This window comes from Ambystoma mexicanum, chromosome 6q (assembly GCF_040938575.1).
Source record: "Ambystoma mexicanum isolate Mex_15411 chromosome 6q, UKY_AmexF1_1, whole genome shotgun sequence".
NCBI lineage: Eukaryota > Metazoa > Chordata > Amphibia > Caudata > Ambystomatidae > Ambystoma > Ambystoma mexicanum.
The window spans coordinates 1130630698-1130655345 of record NC_090937.1 but is presented as its reverse complement, the minus strand read 5'-3'; the positions used below and the strand labels follow the sequence as shown (position 1 = coordinate 1130655345).

At 42.7% G+C, this 24648-nt stretch overlaps 1 protein-coding gene across 3 annotated transcripts in view; it reads right to left on the bottom strand.

Moving 5' to 3' along the window:
* Positions 1 to 24648, bottom strand: part of GABRA4 (gamma-aminobutyric acid type A receptor subunit alpha4) — a 654190-nt gene that overhangs the window by 238819 nt on the left and 390723 nt on the right. For 2 of the 3 annotated variants that reach the window (XM_069631718.1, XM_069631720.1), the window contains one exon: positions 10059 to 10082. The exons of the other annotated variant lie outside the window; for it this stretch is intronic. In XM_069631718.1, the coding sequence (XP_069487819.1) occupies positions 10059 to 10082 (24 nt within the window). The remainder of the gene's footprint in view (positions 1 to 10058; positions 10083 to 24648) is intronic. 3 annotated transcript variants of the gene reach the window in all.

The window sequence follows — 24648 nt, the reverse complement described above, 5'->3', positions numbered from 1 at the left end:
GTTATAGACAGAGAGTCGATAAATGAAAATTAATTGAATAGTGAGGTTGCAAAATCTAATGTGTTGCCTATCAAGATACCTTTGGTAAATGTACAAAACTGCAATATGCCAGAGACAAATACGTATCCAATTCTGGTAGAAACTATGGTAAATACTGAAGCGGATAGTAATAAACTTGCCGCTGTGACTGTAATAAGTGATGATGATAATTCCCTGTTTGTTGAAAAAATCTCTAAAAGGAAAGTGAAAAAACAAAGAAAAAAACAGGCAAAAATGGCTAAAGCGAGCCATACATCCTCAAGAAAATATCTAAGAAATGTGGATATACGTAAGGCATGGCCTGACTGTCAGGTAGTTGACAAAAGTAAGAAAGATCGGGAACAAAATAAATCCAGTGAGAATACAAACAATGAGATAGTCAACGAAATGGAGATTGACAGTAATGCTGGTAATGGTTGTATAGATAGACCTAGTTATGGTGAAGGATCTTCCATGCTCTCAGAGGTTCTGAAAAATAAAGTAACATCTGAAAGGAATGACAGCAATCTTCGAGCCTTAGAAAGAGGAGTTCAAGATATTTTCGACATTTTTTAAAAATCCAGGTGCTCCTTCAAGGCCAAATACACCTGCTTCAATGGTACTCTTTGAGCCTTCAATCAGTAAGTCACTGCTAAGTTCTACTACTACTACTGTAAAGAGTACACTGCAAGGAACTAAAGAGGCATTAGCCTCATTAGTCCACCCTAAAGAGTCACAGGAAATTAAACAATCAAATGAATCCTTAGATGAGTCCAATGGGCAAGTGCTGAAAGACACACAATTGAGTAGCGAAGCAATAAGTCTGCTAATTGAAAATCTACTGAAACATAAGTATAAAGATCCAAATAGCTCGCTGCATGTCTTAAATACATTGCCAAATGGAAATGATCAAAGTTTGAATAATGGAAGTAATCTACAACCTGAAGGCGGAGTAACAGATGAGTATAACATAACTGCCCGAGAACAAGTGAGTTTGACAGAAACACAGAAAAAAACAATTACTGATCTAGAGGAAGCCATCTATGATACAAACAAGGCCTCCCAGTTAAATAGAACAGACTTAAGCATACTCGTAGAAGAATTAATATATCGAAAACTCATTGAAACCAAACGCCAACTACCAAAAGCTGATGATGTAACGCAAGGTAATGACCTACAGATGAATCACACAATCCACCAGTACTTAGATCATAAAAAGGATGGGTTTTTATTAGGCGCATCGTATGAATTGAATCAATGGAATAAAGAGGCCAAGAAATCAGTTTTGCAAAATTTAAGAAGGCCAGCTTTTCCAAATGAACCAAGCCTTATAATTTATTACGTGTTTGATGAGGGTGGTCCACGATCTCTCAATAGACACTACCTTCTATCCTTATTTGGGGAAATACCCGATTTAAGCTTAATAACAACAACAGATATTCAACTTCATACACAATGAGAGGTATGACTATGTTAGATTAATCATAACATCTCCACTGGTAAAAGCTCTGATACTGAAGGAGGCGTGTGCCTTACAGAAGAGAGGCTTTGATGTACAAAGATATCAAGAATATGCGCAAAGGGAAGATGGTTTAAGAAAACAAGAATATAACATTCAAGAAGTAATGGGCATAGCACTGATAGACTTGGATCCCAGGTAACAACCACTAAGATGCAAGATAGATCAGTAATAGATGATGCTATGTCCCAGCTGATTGACATGCAGGAATGGAGGTCACTTGCTATGTCATTGCGAGACTCCATAGAGAATCTGAAATTTGCAAAAATATCACTTTGTCAAAGTGATCTCATTCAGTCTAGTTTCCTGGAACACAAGGGGATACTCACATATGGTGGCGAACAAAAAACTTGTGAGTCTACTTGAAGAATATGACTTTGTGTTACTACAGCAAACATGGGCAATGAACAACCTGAAATGGCATGGTTATGGAATAAGAAACCTGAAAGCAATCAAAGGTCCAATTGGTCGACCTAGTGGAGGGATGCTTATGGCGTACAAATCGGATGTAAATATTACCATGTTAACTAATCAGCAACTATTGGAATGTGTAATAATTGGTACATTCAAAATACGAACTACACAAATGATAAGATACATCATGATAATAAACATATACTGGAATGCAGCCTTTCACTCAAACGAGCAGCTGGTTGATGGATTGGAGTTAATGAATAACAGAATTATGTCCTGGTTAGAGCAATACCCTATGGGCACACTTGTATTGGCAGGAGATTTGAATGCAGATTGTGATTTAGGGCATTCAGATAGCTCATGGACATTAACGTCCATAAATCCTAATTCTGCAGCAGCATTTAGCAAACGATACAGAGGTAGTCTATGGATGGAATTTGCATCGAGTTGGGGTTTACAACCTATGTACAACACAAGTCCCACTTGGAAAGCCAGAGGATTGAACTCTATCTTAGATTACATACTAGTCAGTAACCACTTCTTCTTCGATAGCTGCAATATGAAAGTGCAAACCTGTAAGGGAAGCTATCATGCAATGATATCAATACAGTTTCCTTGGAATAAACAAAAAGTGATGGAAGAGTCATGTGATATACGTGTAGAAATAAATGTAGCAGGCAATAGAGTGAAATGGACACTGTATAACCTTGAAAAGGTAAACTCTTTGTTATTACAGGACTATATGTCTTTTCCAATTGAATGGAAAATGTCTACATACACTGGTGGGGTCTTTAAAGATTACATACAAGAAACGATAGACAAATGTAATGTAAAGAAAACATATTACCAAGTACCTGTAACTAAAAACATTAATGTATTTGACATTGATGCCAAAAAAAGAAAGGCGCAACTGCGTAATGAGGTGTGTAGTCTGAACAAGTCGAAGGGCAATTTAGTTGAAATCACACAAAAAATTAAGCACTGTAAACAGATATATAAAAATTGGATCATATCACATCGTGCACATATGGCACAAAGAGACGGTGAAGCTATGCTTGCAGCCATGAAGGATAGTAATACACGTAAAACCTGGTCTTTGATCAATGGCACTGAAACTACGCAACTGCAACTTTCTTTGAACCCTATAGCAGGAGACATATGGGTGAACTACTTCGAAGATTTATATAAGAGCTCAGAGGTGCAAATGTTGAATAACTATAATTGTGATCAGGCTTGGTTGCTGGATATTTCCATAAAGAAGATTTTGACGTATATCAAAAAGGTCAAATCCTCAACTACACCAGGTCCAAATAACTTATCCAATATCACATTAAAGCATAACAGCGAGCTATGGGCTAACATTTTGCACTGCTTATTTAAAGAGATTACAACAACTAAACAAATTACGACTTCTTGGAAGATGGCATACGTAATTTTAATATTTAAAAAAGGTAACCGCTCAAGTCCTTTAAACTATCGACCCATAATGATATCAGATGTGGAATCAAAAATATTTACTGCAATAGTATTAGAAGAAATAAATGTTTGGATTGAGAATAACAATATACTGGACCCAAGACAAATAGGATTTAGGCAAGCCATGGGAACAGAAATAGGAGGCTTGATAGTTGCAAGTCTACAGGCGAAGGCTAAAGTGAAAGGCAACCATGCACTCTATATAGCTTCAATGGACCTCTCCATGGCTTTTGATAAAGTAGATAGAGGTACGTTATGGAGAACCTTAGACAACCTGGGAATGGATAAAGGTCTATTAGAACTCATAATAAAGCTATATTCAGACACTGCAATGAGAGTGCACTTAAGTAACAGAGGCTCACTTTCAGAACAAATTAAAGCAAATAATGGTTTGAGGCAGGGATGAAGGTTAGCATCCACTCTTTTTAATCTCTACGTATCTCAGATGGGAAAAACTTTGGATGTAAGTGGCTTAGTTTCACCAAAGATAGGTAAGTCTATTATAAAGTGGATAGCATATGGAGACGACTTTCTTCTGTTTGACGGGACGAAAGTAGGTCTGCAGAGAATGATGAATTCATTTGTAAATTTTATAAATGAGAGAAAACTGTTGGTAAATCCAAACAAAACTGTGATTTTTCACACCGGTGTGAAACCTCTAAAACAAGATTCTTTGGTAATGTTTTGTGATGGTGTAAAAATAAAAAATAATTCCGTACTTAGATATTTAGGATATACCTATACCAATACATACACACTTAGTTACATGATAAAGGAACTTAAAAGGAAGGCCTTGTGTATCGCTAACCAAATGAAGGTAATTGAAAAAAAATATGGCAAGTTTACATTAAGTCATGTATCATTTTTTACCGAACCAAAGCCATACCAAGATTGACTTATGGCCTCGAACTCTGTTCAAATGATCTGTTACCGTATTTGAAAATGATTGAAGCTTGCATATGGCGTAAAGTCCTAAAACATCTACCAAAATGTTTACCCATAGAAACAATAAGATATGAATTAGGTTTAACATCACTGAAAAGTATTGTATACCGGAAAAAGCTTCTATTAATGCGTAAATGTCACATTGATAAAAAGAACACAATGTATCAATGTCTAGGAAATGATTTAGAGGGAGTTTTCATGAAAGAACTAAAAAAAATATGTGATAAGAAATCACTGGACTTAGGCCTTGCAGACGAGACTTTACTAACAAATCTGTGGAAGGTAAAAGAATTATTAAAAGCCTATGATTGTCTAGAGAATAACGTGGTGATATAAATTCTGCCCTGTATTATCAAGTGATTTCCTTCTGGAAATGGTATGCAGTTCCGGAGAAATACATAATGAAATATCCCTCTAGATCTTTCCGCAACTCAACAATGAGATTCTGTTTCAATGTTCTGAACACCTACGAAATACATATCAGAGCGAAAAATGATGTGACTCTTAAAACATGTAGACATTTTAACATATCAGGAACAAAAGAAACCTTAATACATTTGTTATTGATCTGTCCTAGATTATTGAAACAACGAATATAATATTTTTCGAAGTTTGTTAATGATACCTCAAATGTAAATAGGGAAAATTTATGGTATGAGATGATGCATGGAAATTCAACGATATTGAAAATACGCATTAATGAATTCTTGAGGATCGTATGTGATGTATCTTGAGGTTTGAATTTGCTCCAGTCTATTATAATAACGTTACAAATTGCTGATAATTGCTGGATATAATTGTAAATGTTGTTTATTTTATTATGTTTTAAAAGTATAAGAAAGAAATTCTAAAATGTATAAACAGTTAGAGTTTTAATCTTGGAATAGATTTTAAGATTTTTTAGGTTTCGAATGTACATATAATGATTGTTTGTATTGTTTTAAAAAATGTGTTTTAGAAGTTTATAATAGATTGATTCTCAAGAAAAAATTTGTAAGGGTTTGTAAAAAACCAAAAACAATAAAGATAATAATAATAATACTCCTAGATTTAAAAGAACACAGTAGGGCAAATGCACCTAGATTTATAAGAAACACAGCGGACCAATACACACCTCCATGTAAGAGAACACCGTAGGAAAATGCACCCAGATTTAAATGAACACAGTAGAGCAAATGCAGTTAGATTCAAAAGAACACAGCAGGGACAATCCACCTAGATTTATAAGAGCACAGCAGGCAGAATATACCTAGATTTAAAAGAAATACAGCAGGCATGTACACCTAGATTTGAAAGAAACACAGTAGGGCAAAGTCACCTAGATTCAAAGGAACACAGCAGGGAAGATACAAGTAGGTTTCAAACCTTAGACAATTACGCTCAATCTAAACCCTGGGTTACCACATGCAATGAGGTTAAATGTACACTTTTGTAAGTCTTACCCAGTAAGGCCAAGGGAAGGCTTTGGCTGCCTTCTATAGTTGGGTTAAATGCACACTTTGATTATCTTAGACAATGTAGACTAAATGCAAGCTAATGTTTACTTTACCCCAATATGCTATTTGCAAAAAGTGGATAACCAACGCAGATGGCCTAGGAGCAATGTGAGGCTCCCAGACACACTTAGGTAAGTGCATGTGGCTATAAGGTTTTAGGCAATAAGAGTGGACTGGTTTTAATGGAATACAATAATGGCTGTACTCCATGCCCATGCCACACTTACCTTATCTTTCGCTGTTGGTTCAATGCGACAAGCATCCCAGGCAAAAATGTGAAAACACAGAGAGCAGCTGCTTCTTTGAGGCTGCCCTAGGAGGATGTATTTAGATGGCTTCAGTGGCCAATTAGGGGGCAGGGTGGGCTGGTAGGCGGTTGGCTGCAGGGAAACAGGAAGCAGATTGGGTTTGGTAGATTGAATGCAACTTGATTGCACATGGAGAGCTGGGGATCAAATTAAATGTTTTTAAAGTGACCCCAAAGATCACACAAAGGGTCAGGCAGTGGGGCAACTCGCTTACCTCACCTTGGACAAATCAAAAGTAGTTTGGGTGTGCAAACACTGTGCAAAGACCATAGCTGCTACCAATTCTTTTTGTTTGGCCAATGAGGGGTTAGGATGATCTGGGAGTGGGCGGCTTCAGAGAAACAGGAAGCGGGTCAGTCTGGGGGCTGGGAGGGGCTGTGGGTGCATTCGGAGCACTGGTGAGCAAATTAAATTTGAAAAAAATGACCCCAAAGCTCACACAAAGGTTCAGACAGTGGAGCCAACAACAATATCTTTAAAGGTACATTGTCCATGAGCAGTTTCCAAAAGGGCCATATGTTCAGAAGCAACATGCTTAAAGGCTGAGTACTGACAAGGGCTAATCTGAATATCATCTTTTGGCTACAGAATATAATGAATTCATTGTCTGCGATGGTAGCAGTTTAGCTAATTCAAAATGGAGATTTCGAGTGACTTGTGTAGGAACTCTTCCCGTGCTGTATTTCACTTGAAATGTCTCTAGATTGGGTAACAGCAAAAGTCATATATAACCTGAAAAATTCAGCAGGCACCAATTGTGGCTGCAGTCACATGCAAATTGTCCATGCGGGGTGATTGACAAAGAATCCCAGGTGACCCATGATCAGGTTGTGCCTACCGCACTTTTCACACAGAAATAAACCTGGTTAACAAAAATGAGTGCATCACCAGTTGGATGTTCATCCAAACATGGCATGATGAAAAGTGAATACCTTAAAAAATCATGTTGTGTGCCTCAATAGAGATTCCCAATTTCTAGAAGGAGGTAAGATGACATCTCTTGATCAAATGCTTTGGACTTGAACAAATAATATAAAAAAGTAAAAGGGACACATAGGGTCTCATTACACGGACGGCGGTAAGGGTTAACGGTCACCGTTAATGGTACCGGTGACCGTTAACCCTTACCGCCTTACTACGAGGTCCCTTTGCGGGTTGGAGACTTTAACGCCTGCTTTTTGCAGGCGTTAAAAACCAACCCGCAAAGGGACCTGGGAGCTAATTACGGTACCGCAATTTGCGTTGCTGTAATTATCACCTTCCCCATTCCCATTATGCCCTATGGGGCAAAAATGGGAATGGGGAAGGGCAATGGGGAAAGGGGGAATTACCGCCCCACCAACCTTGGAATAGGGCAGTAATTCCCCTTTCCTCCAAGGCGGTGCCGGTATTTTACCGGCATGGACCAAGGTGATAATAGCAACTTGGTCCACCGCCGTCCATGTAATGAGGCCCAAAGACTGTTGACCTTCCTTTCTCCTAGAAGTTACTAGGGCGTTTATAAAACACTTAACTATGTGGCTCTTTTATCTCAAGTCCAAACTGATCACGAAATAGTCTGTTAGCATCTCGATAGCTTAGGCCTGGATCATAAACAATGCACTGCGCGTGGCACGGTACCCCTATATACACTGTCCCCATGGCATGGCTTACCACCATGCTCTGATGTTACTCTGATATTACTGAACCTAGGGCATGGAGTCTGACCATGCCTTCATACACCAGGCCCTTTTGGTAATTTACCATGAACACAATCTGCATCTATCTGTCACCCCTCCGCCCCCCACCTCTGCCTGTACGCCCCACAATCTCCATCACTTCAGACAATGAGGATGTAACTTAATATTGCCATATATTATAACATCAAGGAGGCCATAGGATCTGTCATTTGTAATGTGACCTGTGATGTAATGTTTAAGGTCATGGCTAGTGCATGTTGGTGGGAGGGCTGTGTGTTCACCAGCTTAACCTAAAAAGACATGTTTTTGAGGGTTTTCTTTTCGTTTTTTCTTTACTTTAGCATCATAACCACACCATTCATTCAACTAAAGTACTTGGTGATTTTATTCTCAGCACAGCATAGCTCTCCTAATTTCAATGTTTGACCCATGGGAGAAGTGTCAATTAATGTTTCTTCACACTCGTTAGACCTGGTAGCTGGACGTTGAAATTGTATATTAGAATTGTTCGGGAGACAATATTTTGAAACTGGTGTGCAATACATTGTTCCCATTTCACCCACATTATCTGATCGTTTAGTTCATTAAAGGTTTGCTTCCCATATTATAACTAGCTGAAGATAGACCAGTAGAAAGGGGTTAGGGGTCTAGGTTGTTGCAGCATGTCAGGGTGCTGATTTTGAAGTTGGGTGCAGGAGATCTCAGCAGGGTTAAGAGAGCAGCCCCTATCTCACCGGTTCTACTAAAAGCAGTCCAACTTTAAAACACGGAGATGGTACGAAAAGCAGAAGACTTTATGTCATGGGCTGGTGTAATTCGATTAAATGATGTTCCATTTTCAGTCACTTCCAAACAAATAATAGCCAAATTCAGATCTAATTACAAGTCTACCTTTCTAAACTTTTAAGCCATTATGTATGAGTGAAAACGAATTGTAGTGAAGTATAAGGAAACCCTTCTCACCAAGGCTAATTTACTTATTAGCTTCTCACCCTGCACCTCCACACCTACCACACCAATTATACTAACGGTTGTCACTTAGCAGGAAGATTTTGTAGCGCTTCACCCGTTGCTAAGGGACGTCATTTGGGGGTGGCCAGGGGTCGCACCTGTGACCCCTGATGTCTCCCTTGCTACCGCAGTGGTCTCCCTTGCGACCCCTTAAAACATTGAAAAATAATTCTCTTGGGGGTTTTTTGAAACTCTTGGGCTGTGGCCAGCACCATGTGACACTTTGTTTCGGGAGTGGCTGAATTTCTTGTTCAGGCCTCTTAAAAAGCATTTACCCTGAGCAGTGACCCTAAATAAAAAAGAATAGGAATAACACATAATTTTTCTTTCTGGAATTCTATACAATCATTTCTAGACTCATTAAAGGCCACTTCCTGTGATGTGATCAGAGGTCAAGGGTCGTGTGATGTCACTACTGCTACCCCTGACATTTTGGTGAAATGACATCCCTGTCTTCACTGCTCGTTTTGTCGAAGCTCTCCTTTTCCCTGCTTGACTGAAGAATACAACTAACTGCTCCCAGTCGGCACACAAATCAGAATACAGATACTTGGCTGAGGCACTTCTTATCAGACCTTATCAGTGCTAAAGGAACATAACTTCCCTAATCAATGTGTTTCAGTGGTTATACATATATCCTTCTAACCTTTGTATGTTCAGCACACATTTTCGTGCTCGGAAACAGGAGTAGGAGAAATACACCTTGGTGGAAGTATAGCTTTCCTGTTGGTGTGCAAACATTCTAAAACCTCTTTGGATACACGTGAAACCTAAAGTGATTCCTTTTCAGAAATTGTCGTTCATCACTGCTTGGATTTCTGCACATAGTCAGCAGGTTTCCGTGTGTATTTGCATTTGTATCACTTTGTTATTGCTGCATCATGTTTGATGATTCTATTATGCAGTTTTGAGTCCCTTCATGTTCAGAGCTGCACAAATATTAAAAATAATGCCAACAAAGATGGAGGGCTATTCAACAATAGTCGCTGAGAACAAATTGACTATATTATCAAAACCAATCTATCAGCTAGAGATGCAATTGACATTATTGTACAGTTTTCAGAGGACTAGTTTAAAACAATGTGACTACATTTTATCAAGACATGACTAAGAAAGAATACAGTATTTGCAAAATATGGAAGCCATTGTTTTCTTCAAGATACTCTTTCTTAAATAAGTAGACAGCATTTACCTTAAATTCCTCCAAGAAGTTACTCTAAGAAAAGGAAATAAGCAAGTGACATCACTTAATGTCAGGAACAATGAACATCATCATAGATCACAATCTGCATGTTTAGCACATTGTTCCTTATAACATATCAATCTGTCATTCCGCTCACTCTAAGTGATGACATCACACAGCAGGCTTTAAAATATGTTCAAGCAAAGCAGTGTAAACAGTAAATTATGACATTTAAAGAACACGGGGACTCATTACATAACGTGCAAGTGTGCAATGTGCAAATGGCCCATTGGGCCTCATTACGACCCAGGCGGTAAGTTACCGCCTGGGCCGTGACTTTACCACCATGGCGTAAACTACGTTTACGCCATGGTGGTTGGCGGACTTACCGCCCCATTCCGACCTTGGCGGGGCGGTAAGTCCCCAATCCCCATTTACCCTTCCCCATTCCCATTTTTGCCCCATAGGGCATAATGGGAGTGGGGAAGGCGTTAAGTACGCCACCGTAAATTACGGTGGCGTAATTAACTCCATGGTCCCTTAGCGCCATGGATTTTAACACCCGCCAAAAGCGGGTGTTAAAACCTCCATGGCGCTAAGGGACCTCGTAATTGGCGGTAAGGGGTCGGCGCAGCTAACGCTGGCGTAAACCCCTTACCGCCAGGGTCGTAATGAGGCCCATTGTGTCGTTAGAGCTGCAGAAGGGCCCCGAGTCAACTTCCTCACTATTGAATGAACACTTGCTGCCTTAACAGGTGTCCACACATGAAGAGGCATTCCCTGATTTGAATAGCGGCATGCAAATGGGGGGGGGTTGGGGGGCGTCGGGGACTGGCTAGTTCCGCATGCACAATGGCTATCAAGCCAATGTGCCTGCGTATGTGTTTGCCACCAGGGATGGGTGACAGACACACACTCACACACACACACACTCTCTCTCTCACCATGGAAATGCTCTTTGAAAGGGCACTAGAGGGTTCCAGGGCCACCCCAGGATGTTGTCCTATTGTGGGGTAATTGCTGTATATATAGACTGCATGCCACACTGGGGTTTTCTGAACTCTTCAAGGGAACACTTCACTTTGAACCTCGCAAGTCTGTCAGTGCAGCAAAGCCACGCTGCCAGCTGTGAGAGGTTCAAACATAGTAGGCACCATTAAAGAAATGCTGCACCACTCTAGAGCGATGCATGCAGGGGCGGGCAGCTTTATTTTTAGAATGGCCTGCAGAGCCATGGGTTGTGCCTGGAGCAGCCGGCCTGTGCTTTGTCTGTTGCAGCCTGGTTTTTAGTATTGTGTCCCCTGATGCGCAAAGGGGGTGCAGAGGCACAAAAGCATGCAGAGTAAAGTTGCTGGTACTGTAAAGATGCGAAACCCAACCCAAAATGCACTTTACCGGGTCATTCCGACCTTGGAGGACCCGGTAAGTCCCCATTCAGTGCGCCATTCCTCATTCCCATTTGAGCCCCCATAGGGCTCAATGGGAATGGGGAAGGCGCTAATTACGGGCCCGCGTCCTTTGCGGGTCCCGCTAAGGGAACTCGGAATTGGGCGGTAAGCGTTTAACGGCACCGGTTTCCTTACCGGTGAACGTTAACCCTTACCGCCCAACTCAGAATGAGGCCCTACGTCTCAGTAATTATACAGGGTATATGCTGAACTATGTTTAGGAACTGTAGTATATTTCTATTTTAGGCTTTATTATTATTTATTTTTCCCGAGAGCATCTTTTCTATTGAGTTGGGTGCTGCATTTATGGCAAAAATTCTAAATGTGTCTTTGTGAGCCATTCCAACCCATTGGCGAGCAGTGCCATGCCATTGGGATATTGGATGCAATGGGTTACAGAGATTGCAGTACAATTTGACCCTTATATTTAACAAGATACGGCTTCACCTTTCACCTTTCTGACTGCAAGGCATTTATATGGCAAAACCCTGTGGTAACAAGCATTTTCTTTGTCTGATTTTTTCTTTGAGAACCAAATGGACAGACATAGGGATTAAGTTCAATAATCATATTAATTCAAACGTCACTGGAAATCCTTATCCCCATGGACTTTACTCCTCACTTTTCCGGATGAGCCCCTGTGCCATAATGGATTCCCACTGAATAGATGACCACCATCCGTTTAGACAAATATATTCCGTTTACCTCGGTGCAAAACCGAAACAAAAGCAGAAATGAACAAACGTCTCTGAAAGTATATGAAAAATAATTTGCAAAGGTACTATCTTCATGAGGATCAGCTCAATATGGGTAGCTAGTGGCGATTTGGCAACGCTGCCCAACTTTGCTTTGGCCAAAAGGCACCATTAAATCCTATACTCAAACTTTCCCGAACTTTGGACTACGGTTCCCGAGGGCATTCACCTACAGCGCTTTGAGGCCATATCAATGGAATAAAGGTGCTATGCAGATGACAAATTACATTACATTGTATTACGAGATGTGTTTGTTGCAAAATATCAAACAATAAAACACCGGATTTTCAAAGCAAAATGGAATGTCTGTTAAAATAGGATCTGGCTATCTCTGACTTTTTTAATATCATAGATTAATATTTGCAGAAAAATATAATGACCATTCAGGCAGAGATTCAATCTAAATGTGATCATACAATTAATGATAAAACTGATACATTTTCGAAAATAAGTAACCCTAAATATCTGTCCATCCATGTCCCTTTACAAACTTTTGTCGGATGACCCATATCTGCATTAATTAAAAATACCAAATGCTCACGGCTAAACATACCTCTCCACCAGCAATCTTTTAGAAACTGGCTTCTCAGTAGCAGCAACATCTTACATTTCTCACTATAAAAAGGCATTGGCCCATGTGCATTTAAATTGTCTTTTGGAATACCACTTCCTAAAAAATCAATAGCCATCCTTCTGATGTCTCAAAACACAGGCGTGCGTTCAGCATGCAAGAGTGGAGCAGAATTTCTTCAACAGGTTCACAGTCTGAACGGCATGCTGGCACGCTGCTTAGTCACCTTTTCTTGCTATTAGTAGTATATCTAAATAAAGACAAAAAATAATTTCCCCACCCCAGTTTCTCCATTTGGGATCTGTACCCCTGAATATCATCCACAATCAAAATAGCCTTGAGAAAGCACGTTGGAGAGAAACATATTGTTTTTGTTTTTTTTTCATTTCCAAAGAAACTGAAGTGTATTACCAAATAAGCTTTAATTAAGGCATAAATCCTGATGTGAGAGGGCATTTCGGGTCAAGTAATCTCTCCCACCAATGGAGGGGTTTATATCTATTAGCACTCGGATAAACCAATAGCTTTTTCATTTTAAGGCATTTACTGGCATGGTTCTCAACTTTAAAAATAAAACAAATACAAAAAAAGTCCCCCATGCACATAGGGAGATGGAAATTACATGTAGTCCCTTATCCCTTTTCATGGTAGCCATTGCTATGGTGGCCAAAGGCCAGAACAACAAGTGTTCCTGTAGCTGGTGAGCTACATGAAAGTGGGGTGTTGGCCAGTTGGGTGAGGGGAGTAGGTGGGAAAGGTGGAAGTTGAGGGGCAGGAGAATGGTTGGCGTTGCACCGAAGGATTTATTGTCTGGTGTGAAAGAAGGCAGCCTCCGGTTTCTGTGGATGCTCGGAATGCAGGAAATGCTGTGTGGTATAGCCAAACTTCCAACTTTTCTGACTGTTGGGGAGGCTCCATTAACCCCCTGACAGGGGCTAATGAGTGATGCAAGATCAAGTTTGGGATATATTAGCAAACAGGAAAACTCTTTCATTGAATTGATATCTACACATTCATTTAATTATCATCAAAAATATTTATTTTTTATATACGCTTTATTTTTGCAAAACTCTCACTGTCAAATGACATTTGTTGAAACTGTATTTGAAAAAGAAGATCAATGGTATGACATTTTTCTTATACATATTATGTTCTGGAGTCTATGAAAAGGTTGCATCAGTCTTTTGACTGCATTGACAAACCCTACACTATACTTCCTGTGTTGCTTCTCTTTTGTGCCTTTTAGGGCAGGGTAAGGCAGTGCGCATACATAAGTGCATCGGGCACAAGCCAACAGGTGAGTCTACCAAAACAGATGGGAATTAGGCATTGGGCCTCATTACGACCCAGGCGGTAAGTTACCGCCTGGGCCGTGACTTTACCACCATGGCGTAAACTACGTTTACGCCATGGTGGTTGGCGGATTTACCGCCCCATTCCAACCTTGGCGGGGTGGTAAATCCCCATTTTCCCATTTACCCTTCCCCATTTTGCCCCATAGGGCATAATGGGAGTGGGGAAGGCGTTAATTACGCCACCGTAAATTACGGTGGCGTAATTAACTCCATGGTCCCTTAGCGCCATGGATTTTAACACCCGCTAAAAGCAGGTGTTAAAACCTCCATGGCGCTAAGGGACTTCGTACTCAGGCGGTAAGGGTCGGCGCTGTTTACGCCGCCGTAAAACCCTTACCGCCTGAGTTGTAATGAGGCCCATTGTGTGTACACAGGGCAATGTCTACACTTGCATGCGGTGAAAGTTTATGTTGTGCATGAGGGCATGCTGGTTTGCACTTTTTCCAACTTGGGAATGTATATTGCAGAAACAGATTGAAAAGTATTTTGTGATTAGCCTATTGGGTTTTACTACTTTGTACTGGGCAAAGGCGTATGGGAATAATTCATTTAAAGAAGTTAAAACAATGTGCTTGTTTACTTTTTATTTACATTTTGTATTTTGTAAAGACGCATTGACTTCATTAAAGAAAGAGAGAAAAAACTAAATCCACCAAATATTTCCTCAGACATAAGATCAGTTATGCAAGATAAAATGGCTTCCTAAATAAAGACTAATTCTTCTTTCAAGTAGAGCAAACACGTTCTTTACATTGTGTCCTCAAATATAAACCGAAGGCTGTAACTTCCTTGAAAGAGAAAGTCTTGTCCGTGGGACTGAAATACCCTTCTCCCCTGACGGGCGAGGGATTTACTCCTTCCAGTTCCTAACCAATACTACTCACCCCAAATAAAATTACTTCAAATAGAGAGTCACATAGTTAGCTTTCTCCCATCAGCTGAGGTGACTTTCCTATCATTGCAGGACACACTGGGCTATTATACCCATTTATCTAGCAATCCAGCAAAGACTTCCTCCCAGAATGTAGTTATATTTGAACTAAGTGCAAGCATTTGAATTGTTGTGCAGGTTGAGAAATACATCTTGCAGATGTATATATGTTACAGTTCCTTCTCTCCTTTACCTTTCTGGCTGGGGAGTGCTGCTCGAAAGAAGTTTAAATTGGTATAATCTATGATCCGCTTCTAGACAGGCTTCTGCAAAGTTGGCAGGCAATGGCTACAATCCCCAGCGTGCTTTTGATGTGAAACTTAGAGATGCCACCAAAAAGGAAGAAATTACCTGATCTTGTTTAATGCACTGCACACATGTACTGATGTGAAGGGCACACAGCATCCCTGCAAGGTGCGCTACAAACTTTGAACCTATGTGCAGTGTGTCATCTTAAGGACATGTCTGTGTTGCAAACTACACACTAAACCTGCAGCATTTTATACATGCAACTGGACCTCCCAATCTACCCATCACTCTTCTGTGGAGACACCAGTTCACAAAATGAAATAGTTTTTCTATGTCTAAATATATTCAGGAGGGCTGGGAATCGTGCAGGGCAGCAATGTCAATCAACACTAGGACCGGTGAGTATCGTGTATAGTACTTTTTCTTGCATTAAGCCACTGTTTTCTTCCTCAGTTACTTTTGACACAACTTCTTTTATTCTATTACATAGCCTTTTTTTAACATTTTAGGGCCCAATTCATGGAAATGTGGGCAGAAATCCTGCAAGGGCCATGTGCCGAGAAGGACACTGCGAGAGCCTGTGGGAAAAGGTAAAGCTGCGAGCTCTGCATATTCATGGATCCAAACACGAAATTCCAGCAGACACGCAAAGGGAATCGAGCTGCACGAGGAACGCCCACAACACGAACCCATGCAAACCATAACCCAAGGGGTGCCCCAACCTAAGCGCAAGCCTCCACATCTGCCCCTGAGCCACAATCCAGCACCACTGTGAAAACGCGCGGGCCCCCTCATAAGCAGGCAGCACCCCAGGAAAAACAAGTGAGCTTCCTCGTAATTCGTTGCTGCACCCCCAACGAAAACACACAGGCTCCCTCGTAAGATAGGGCGGCACCCCAGCTGAAACGCGAGAGCATGCTCCTAAGCTAAGGCGGCACCCCTGAGAAAACATAAGCACTTCCTCGTAAGTCGAGGCCGCCCCCCAAAGAAAGAACATGCAGGCTCCCTCGTAAGCTAAGGCGGAACCACTGCAAAAACGCGAGAGCTCCCTTGTAAGTCGAGGCTACACCCCCAATGAAAACGCGTGGGTCCGTCATAAGGTAAGGTGGCACCCTGTTAAAATGCAAGAGTTTCCTCGTAAGTCGAGGCTGCACCCCTAATGAAAACATGCAGGCTCCCTCATAAGCTAAGGCAGCACCCCCAAAGAAAACTTATGGGCTCCCTTGTAAGCTAAGGCATCCAAACAGACAGAACAACCCAGGCACGATGTGAAACACTTTCATGACAAAACAACATGTAAATGCAGCACAATGTGGCCAGTGCACATACACATACCAAGATGAATCACATGACCCTCGGGGAAGGTCAACGTGACCCAACTTCAACCTGATGCACATCCATGGGAGACATTCCACATGGGTACAGGGGTGGGCAGGGAGCAAACTGGTATGGCATACAGACATGCAAAGCATGTGCACAGATGTGTTGGCCCAACGCCATGGACACATTGTGGGCAAAACACACAGTGGAATCATGGCCACCAGTGACCAGTCATACTAGCACCACTCACAGCATGGCCATGCCGACACCTGCCTCGACACCTCTCCACACCATCACACTAAACAATATGCCTCCGACACAACCCATCCTGCGCGCATGAGCACATACATGCATCAACTGAACAGGCACATGTGGCATGCCATAGCCCAAAGCACATTCACAGTGCACAAGCAGCATCATGACCGATCACTTCACAGTCCCACAAATTGCAATGCCCAAACGTGACTACGCCAAACATCCAAATGAACGCGTGACCTCCAGATGTGAGTGATGCATAGTCACACATTATTATTGTCACCACTACCATATGAGCAGCATGCATGCACCTGGCATTGTGAACACTCCCTCAATTGTCACACTTGCCAGCCAGGCACGGCTCAGACACAAGAAGCATTACATAGTCACAGTTTGCAAAAATGTACTACAACACACAATGCAAATTACAGTGCATTTCCAATCCGCACCGGTCTGATGTCCCACTTGGGAACATTGTCTGGGGCCTGCGTGTAGATGTTGATCACTGAAGCATACATGCTGCAAAAGTAAGGGGGTCACTGCAAACATGCTAGCACATGCACAACACACATGCACCATAGAGCAGTACAACACATGTCTACTCACCATCTGACTCGACTCCAGACATCATTGCAACTCAAAGACCTGGGCCTGCAGCTACGGGTAAAAGCTTGCGAGGACCCGCATATTGTTGTTGGACAACTGGCACCTGCGCGCCACGTGCACCTCTGCGGTTGCACCGGCCTTCAGGAAGCGCCGTGGCCTTGACCTGCGTCCTGAATTTGATGTTCTCCCAGAGCTTATGGACAGTCTTGTAGCAGCGGACTGCCACCCCCTCTACGTTGATAGCAGCTGTTATGTCCTCCCAGATATGGAGATGCCCTTCCTTGCCGCGTTGCATCGCTTGGTTGACCAGGGCATACAAATTCTCCAGGACCTTATCCACCAAGATGTCAACTTCTTTTGCAGTGAAGTTGGCAGCCCTCTGCCTTGCTGCCATGGGGTTGCCACTCTGGTCAGAGGTAGATGGTGTGGAACTGGCAACCCCAAAGGTAGGTTTGGGTGGGTAGGCTGCTCATGGAGATGGGCTGTGAAGCAGTGGTGGTGCTGGTATGTGAAGGCGGGAGTCCAACACAGCAGCTGAGGTGGTCACATGGCTGGAGACAGGAGCATAGGCAATGGCTGGAAAGCAGGCACCCCAACGCAGCATTGACAGGGACACATAAGGATAAGTAAAGGCATCACTGGTTGTTCACACGAAGGAGCGAAGAGAGAGTATAGTAGTTTCCATGTATTTTTGGGGGGCCAAACATTCCATTATTTCATATGGTGCATTGGCAGCATATCATGGAACAGATAAATGCCTTAGCGGTGCAGATGCGCACAGCGGAACAGGTCATGAAGTGCTGGAATGATCTCATCTGTCGCACCAAGCACAAGCTGAGTGTCAACCAGACCTCTGCACTGGTAACTGGAGGGGACCACCAGAATAGGAGCAGCTGACACTGCATGAAGAGGCCATGAGCCAATTCATCCTCGTTGAGCCGGTGCAAGGCATGGGAGGCCTGGAGAATTATGAGGACACATCAGGTAAGTGTCTTTCATAGCACCTCCTGTGTTTTACTGTCATGCATCACCCACATCAATTGTGTATAGTGACATCTGACTGCATTTGTATGATAGCCCTGGATAAAGCATGTTCTGTGACCTACAGACTCGTGTTAATTGGCTATCATACTGGGCATAGCTCGTGTGGCAGCCATTTGTAGCACATGTCTTTGTGACAGGACACATCCCCCACAGGGTACTCCCCGACACTTGTGAAAAATGTGACACATACAAGTAGTGTTCATTGCCACATTCTTCTTGTGTTTTACTCTGCACTGCTAGACCGGCAGACCGGCTAGACCTGCTCCTCAGGGTTTCCTTGTCACAATGCATATTTGAGCTATGTGTCAACACACATTGTCGTGTTCCCAGAGTGTAGCTGCATGAGTGTCCGCAGACCACATACACATGGTCTCAATTCCAGTGCCAAAGAGAGCCTACCATTGTGGTGCATGCTCCCTCTTACACCCCAACACTATGTGCCCACTCCATGTGGCCACTGCCGTCACCCTCTTGTGGCTTGGTGGACCTTGTTAACATCACTCAATCCACTCCCCATCTCACTGCACTTCAGGAAACTTTACCAGAAGTCACACTTTCGGGTGTACCTACTCACAGGCTTCTTCTGTAAAAGAGAAAAATAATATGAGACCAGGAAACCCAAAGGAAACACACCAAACACTGGTTACAAAGGAACATACAAAGTACTTTATTTTAAGGTCAAGCAGTGACAAAGTCAATGACAAATCGGATAGCTATCGGCCCTCAGTACAACACAACAAACTTCAACGGGGTTCGATGTATTCAGTGAGAGACTGTACATTGGGACATTCAGGCTTATATACATTTCTCCAACCTGTTATCCAACCCCTTCGCGGGTTAACCATTCCATGAATGTATTAATGGTCTAGAGTCTCTGCCAAGTCGACTTTTAATATATGAATCAGTATGTGCATAGATCAGCTCTGTTGATACAGGTAATCCATTTACACACAGGTCAACAGAAGGACAAGGTCTCAGTTCACGACCCTAACAAGTGGCCTGGAGGCAAGTTATACATTAGCTTTACGGAGGTCATGACGACCAGATTCTGTTTGGAATGGCATTGTCTACCATTTTGATGTACAGGGTGACTTTTACACAGCAAGAGAACCTAAAATGGCGGCTTGATTCAAGATGGCGGCTTACATCAATTTCTAAGGTCAAGACCTTGCCGTAGAGAGTTATTCGCATATAGTTTTAAGCAACTTGGCGTAGGCCAATATACATACAATCATTACAATAGGAGGCATAATTTAATATCCAGTTTGACAAACCCTCCTTTTGGCCTATGCCAACTGCTAAGATTACTTCTGATCTCCTTGCAAGTAACTCCATACGTCATCGTCCATACACCCTGAACCGCTGTCAGAGATATCTATGGCCATCAGGTCGTTCACTAAGATCTCTTTTAACACATACTCCTTGGAAGTTTTATCCGGGGCATATACTTTATGTCCTATCGTACCTATCGCCTGAGCACAACATCCCCCTAGCGGGGGGATGTTGCCTATATTGAACATATACTAGGCAGACATTGGATACAACAAATGAATAGCAGAACTCCCAAAATGATCAGCAAAACTGAAAGCACCTTCCAACCCCAAGATCGCAAGTGTCCCCAAAACCAAGCCCTGTGGGTCTCATTACACGGAAGGCGGTGAGCCATGGCGCTAGTAGCGCCATGGCTCATGCCGGTAAAATACCGGCACCGCCTTGGCGGAAAGGGGATTTACCACCCCATTCCAAGGTTGGTTGGGCGGTAAATCCCCCTTCCGCCATTGCCCTTCCCCATTCCCATTTCTGCCCCATAGGGCTCTATGGGAATGGGGAAGGCGCTAATTACGGCACCGCAATTTTGCGGTGCTTTAATTAGCTCCGAGGTCCCTTAGCGGGTTGGTTTTTAACGCCTGCAAACCAAAGATTGGAAAGGACGAGATAGTCTATCAGAAGGCCTAATTGAAGCAACGTTGAGTTTACTCCTATTTGCGAAAAGCGAGCATCCCAGGGGAGTCAGAACACGTTTTTCAAAATTATTCAAATTAGTTCCATCAAAATTCCCAGAGATGCTATCATTCCATCGGCCAAGGAACAGTGCTCTAAGAGAGGCATAACAAGCAGTTGTCAAAGGTAAGGGATGAATATACCAACCTAGCCCCTTATCCCCATGTTGTGGCAAAAGTGAGCAGACCCAACAATTGGTTTTGTTAAAAATGGCATGTGTCGAATTCATAATCAACATCATAGTACTGTTGTGATACTTCTGTCTATGCTGAGAATCCGTAGGGGACAGAGTATGCAAATGTACAAAAGAAGTAAAAACAGTAGGTGCAATTTCAGTTGGCAAAAGAGGCTCTAGAGGATAAATCTCCTCGACGTACCAGAATCGTAAAGCAGTTACTATAAAAACCCCAATTATTATCATCAAAACACAGCAATACGTTTTCGGGGCCCAGGCACATTGTTCATTGTCCAAGTTGGTCACCCCCTTATTTACAAGTCCAATACGAGCAGTAGCGGTGGCAGGCATCGTAGTCTTCAGATGGAAACCCCAATGTTCCTTGCTGGCGACCCCCCGGTCGCGCGGCTTCTTAGTCCTTCCCCAACCCTAGCCAACAGAATCCTCTTTCTCAAATTTGGGCAAAAGCAAGCCCTTGATGATCCTTCCCTTTTTTTTTAATGCACAGTCGAACTGTGCCGTAGGTCTATTTTCTCCGCCGAAGATTATATCTGGTGGTTCCCGGTACTGTTTGATCCAGAAATAAGGTAACACCACTTCCTGAGGGAAGCAACGTATCGGGGGCAACAGAGGTTGCAGAATTCGGAGCAATGGTTTCCGGAAATGACTTTTCCAAAGAATGTGGAGACAAAATGGACGGTTCCCCAAGCCCCACGGGCTCAAAGAGATTCTCCGACTCACTCACAGTGCTATTTGCAGCTACAGGATCATCGATTGCAGCATTAGTGAGAGCTTCTGCTTGTTATGTAACGTGCAGCGTTGCGTGAGGAAGTTTCTTGACATGCGTCGCGTGTATCCAATTCTTCTTTCCAGCCACCCGCACTGCCGTTTGGGTGACCAACAAGACCTGGAATGGTCCCCGCCAGCGAGGCAAGAGGCAAGAAGACCGCTCGTATGCTCTCACCAGGACCCAACTTCCGGGCTGGATGTTGTGACCTGGGCCCTCATAGCGTACAGGTAAAGCTGATCGTACCTGATGATAAATGAAATACAGATTTTTAGTCAACTGGTTACAGTATTCTGAAAACAATACATTCTCAACACTTCTCAGTGCTTTAAGTTTCGGAAGACCACAAATATTGGCAGGCCTCCCCATCACCACCTCAAATGGAGAGAGCCCAGTATTAGTTTGAGTGGTAGTGCGCTTGGCTCGTAACACGATCGGTAAGGCGTCCGGCCATTTTAGTTTGGTACCGGCACACGTCTTAGCAAGCTTGTTCTTTAGGATACCGTTATGTCTCTCTACCAACCCGGCACTTTGAGGATGTCTAGCTGAATGAAATCGCTTATCAATATGTAGTGCCGTACATATCTGTAAAATTACAGCAGCAACAAAATGTGGACCATTGTCCGACCAAATGACTCTTGGCAACCCAAACCGTGGGTTAAAAAATGTTATCATAATTTTCGCAGTGGTCATGGCTGTAGCATCTTTGACAGGGAAAGCCTCAACCCATTTACTAAAGGCACAAATGACCACAAGGGCATATTTTAAGCTATTGCACCGCTCCATCTCAATAAAATCAAAATGAATCACTTCAAACGGGACAGAAGGAGGCCCAAAGATACCCCTTGGAGTTACCGTCCCCTTCCCCACATTGTGCTGTAGGCAAATCATGCAATTTTGGACATAATGCTGAGCAATTTTCGAAATCTTATCATTTACTCAGACTTTCTTTAACATTTTCGTGATCTGTTGAGCACACACATGTGTGGGACCGTGTGCCATAGTAACCATCATGACTATGTAGGCATTAGGAAGTAACCATTTCCCTTCAACTGTGTCCACCCAATACCCATCATCATCTAATTTCCCCAAGCCTTCAGCCCATTTCTTAGATTCTTCCATTGTGGCATTAGCTTGGATATCCCGCACAGACCCAATATCCTCGTCCATTACATACACATCCCTAGTTTCTCATAGAGCATACATTTCTGTGCAAAGATCTGTGGCAGTTTGTCTGGCTATCTGATCAGCGAAAGCATTTCCTTTTCCTACATCATCTGTGATCTTGCGGTGCGCTGTGCATTTCATGATTGCTAACTGACTAGGGAGCACGAGCGCCGAGAGCAATTGTACTATCAAGGGGCCATGCTGAATCTTGGTCCCATGTGAAGTTAGAAACCCTCTCTCTGACCAAAGTCTCCCAAAGCTGTGAGCCACCCCAAAAGCATACTGACTGTCAGTATATATATTCACCGTTAGCCCTTCGGAAAGCTCACAAACTCGGGTTAATAGTATAATCTCTGCGGCCTGCACAGAGTTATGCGTAATTCACTTGGTCTCTACAACCGTGCTTAATGTAGTGACTGCATAAGCAGCTGTGGATGTACCATCCGGAAGTTTGAAGCAGGAGCCATCACAAAATAGCTCCCCTTGCGCATTATCCAAAGGAGTGTCCTTAAGATCAATTCTGCCCTTTGTTTCTTGTTCAGTAGTATACAGGCAGTCATGTGACTCGTCATCACCGCAAACAGTATTTTGCGGGAAAGGTAGGAGTTCAGCCGGATTAAGAACACAACACCTCCTAATTTGGATGTGGGGAACAAACAGAATCAATTCATATCTCGTCAATCGTGCGGAAGTGATGTGTTGCGTTTGGGTTTTGTTCAATAGAACATCTACAGAGTGAGGCACCATCAAGGCTAGATCATGGCCTAGGACCATTCCCTCACTCTGCTTTACAGACGCGGCAGCAGCAGCGACAGCTCGCAAACATCTTGGCAAAGCGCATGCGACAGGATCAAGGGCGAAAGAGTAGTAACCGCACAGCCTATTCTTCCCTCCATGTTTCTGCGTTAATACAGCCAAAGCACATCCATCACATTTATGCACAAACAACACAAAGGCCTTGTTGTAATTTGGTGTACCCAAAACCGGTGCAGAGCATAATGCAGTCTTGAGAAGCTCAAATGATTGTTGATGTTCCGATTTCCATGGCAATGGCGAAGAAATGCCCTTCTTTGTCAAAGCCAACATCGGTTTTATCACTAGTGAAAAGTGCGGGATCCATAACCTACAGTAAGAAGCCATACCTATTAAGGCTCTGACTTCCTTCTGTGTATTTGGGACAGACATGTCAGAAATGTGGTTTATTCTTTCAGGTGTCAATCTTCTTCCCTCCTTTGACAGGAGGTAGCCTAAATAGGTGACCTCCTGGCACCAATATTGAAACTTTTTAAGCAAAGCTTTGTGACCATGTTTAGCTAGATGGATGAGCAACAATACAGTGCCCTCTTTACAAGAGCTCTCAGAATCTGCTGCTAAAAGCAAGTCATCAACATACTGAAGCAGCATACAAGTAGGGGGTAATTCAAGAGTATCAAGCTGTTCTTTCAAGGCCCTACTATAAATGCTAGGACTCTCGGTGTAACCTTGAGGTGCACAAGTAAATGTGAACGAGCGTCCCCCTAAGGTGAACGCGAACAAATATCTACTGTCCTTGTGTATAGGAATACTGAAGAAAGCATTATTCAGGTCCACAACACTGAAGTAAGTAGCCGTAGCTGGAATCATAGTTAATATTGTTGTCACATCAGGCACAATAGGAAATTGCAGAGCGACAACTCTATTGATGGCACGCAAATCAATTATAAAACGAAACGGAATAGCATTATCGCCTTTTTTGTATACGGGTAAGATCGGACTATTGCACAAACTTCCTGTAATCTCCTCAATCACCCCACGATGCACAAAATCAGAAACAATGCTCTTCAAAGCTCGCTCACCTTCAACCGAGATCTTATACTGCGGGATACGTGGCAGCTTAATACCATGTTTCAAGACTATTTTAACAGGCTCAATCTGTAGAACACCGACATCATTGTC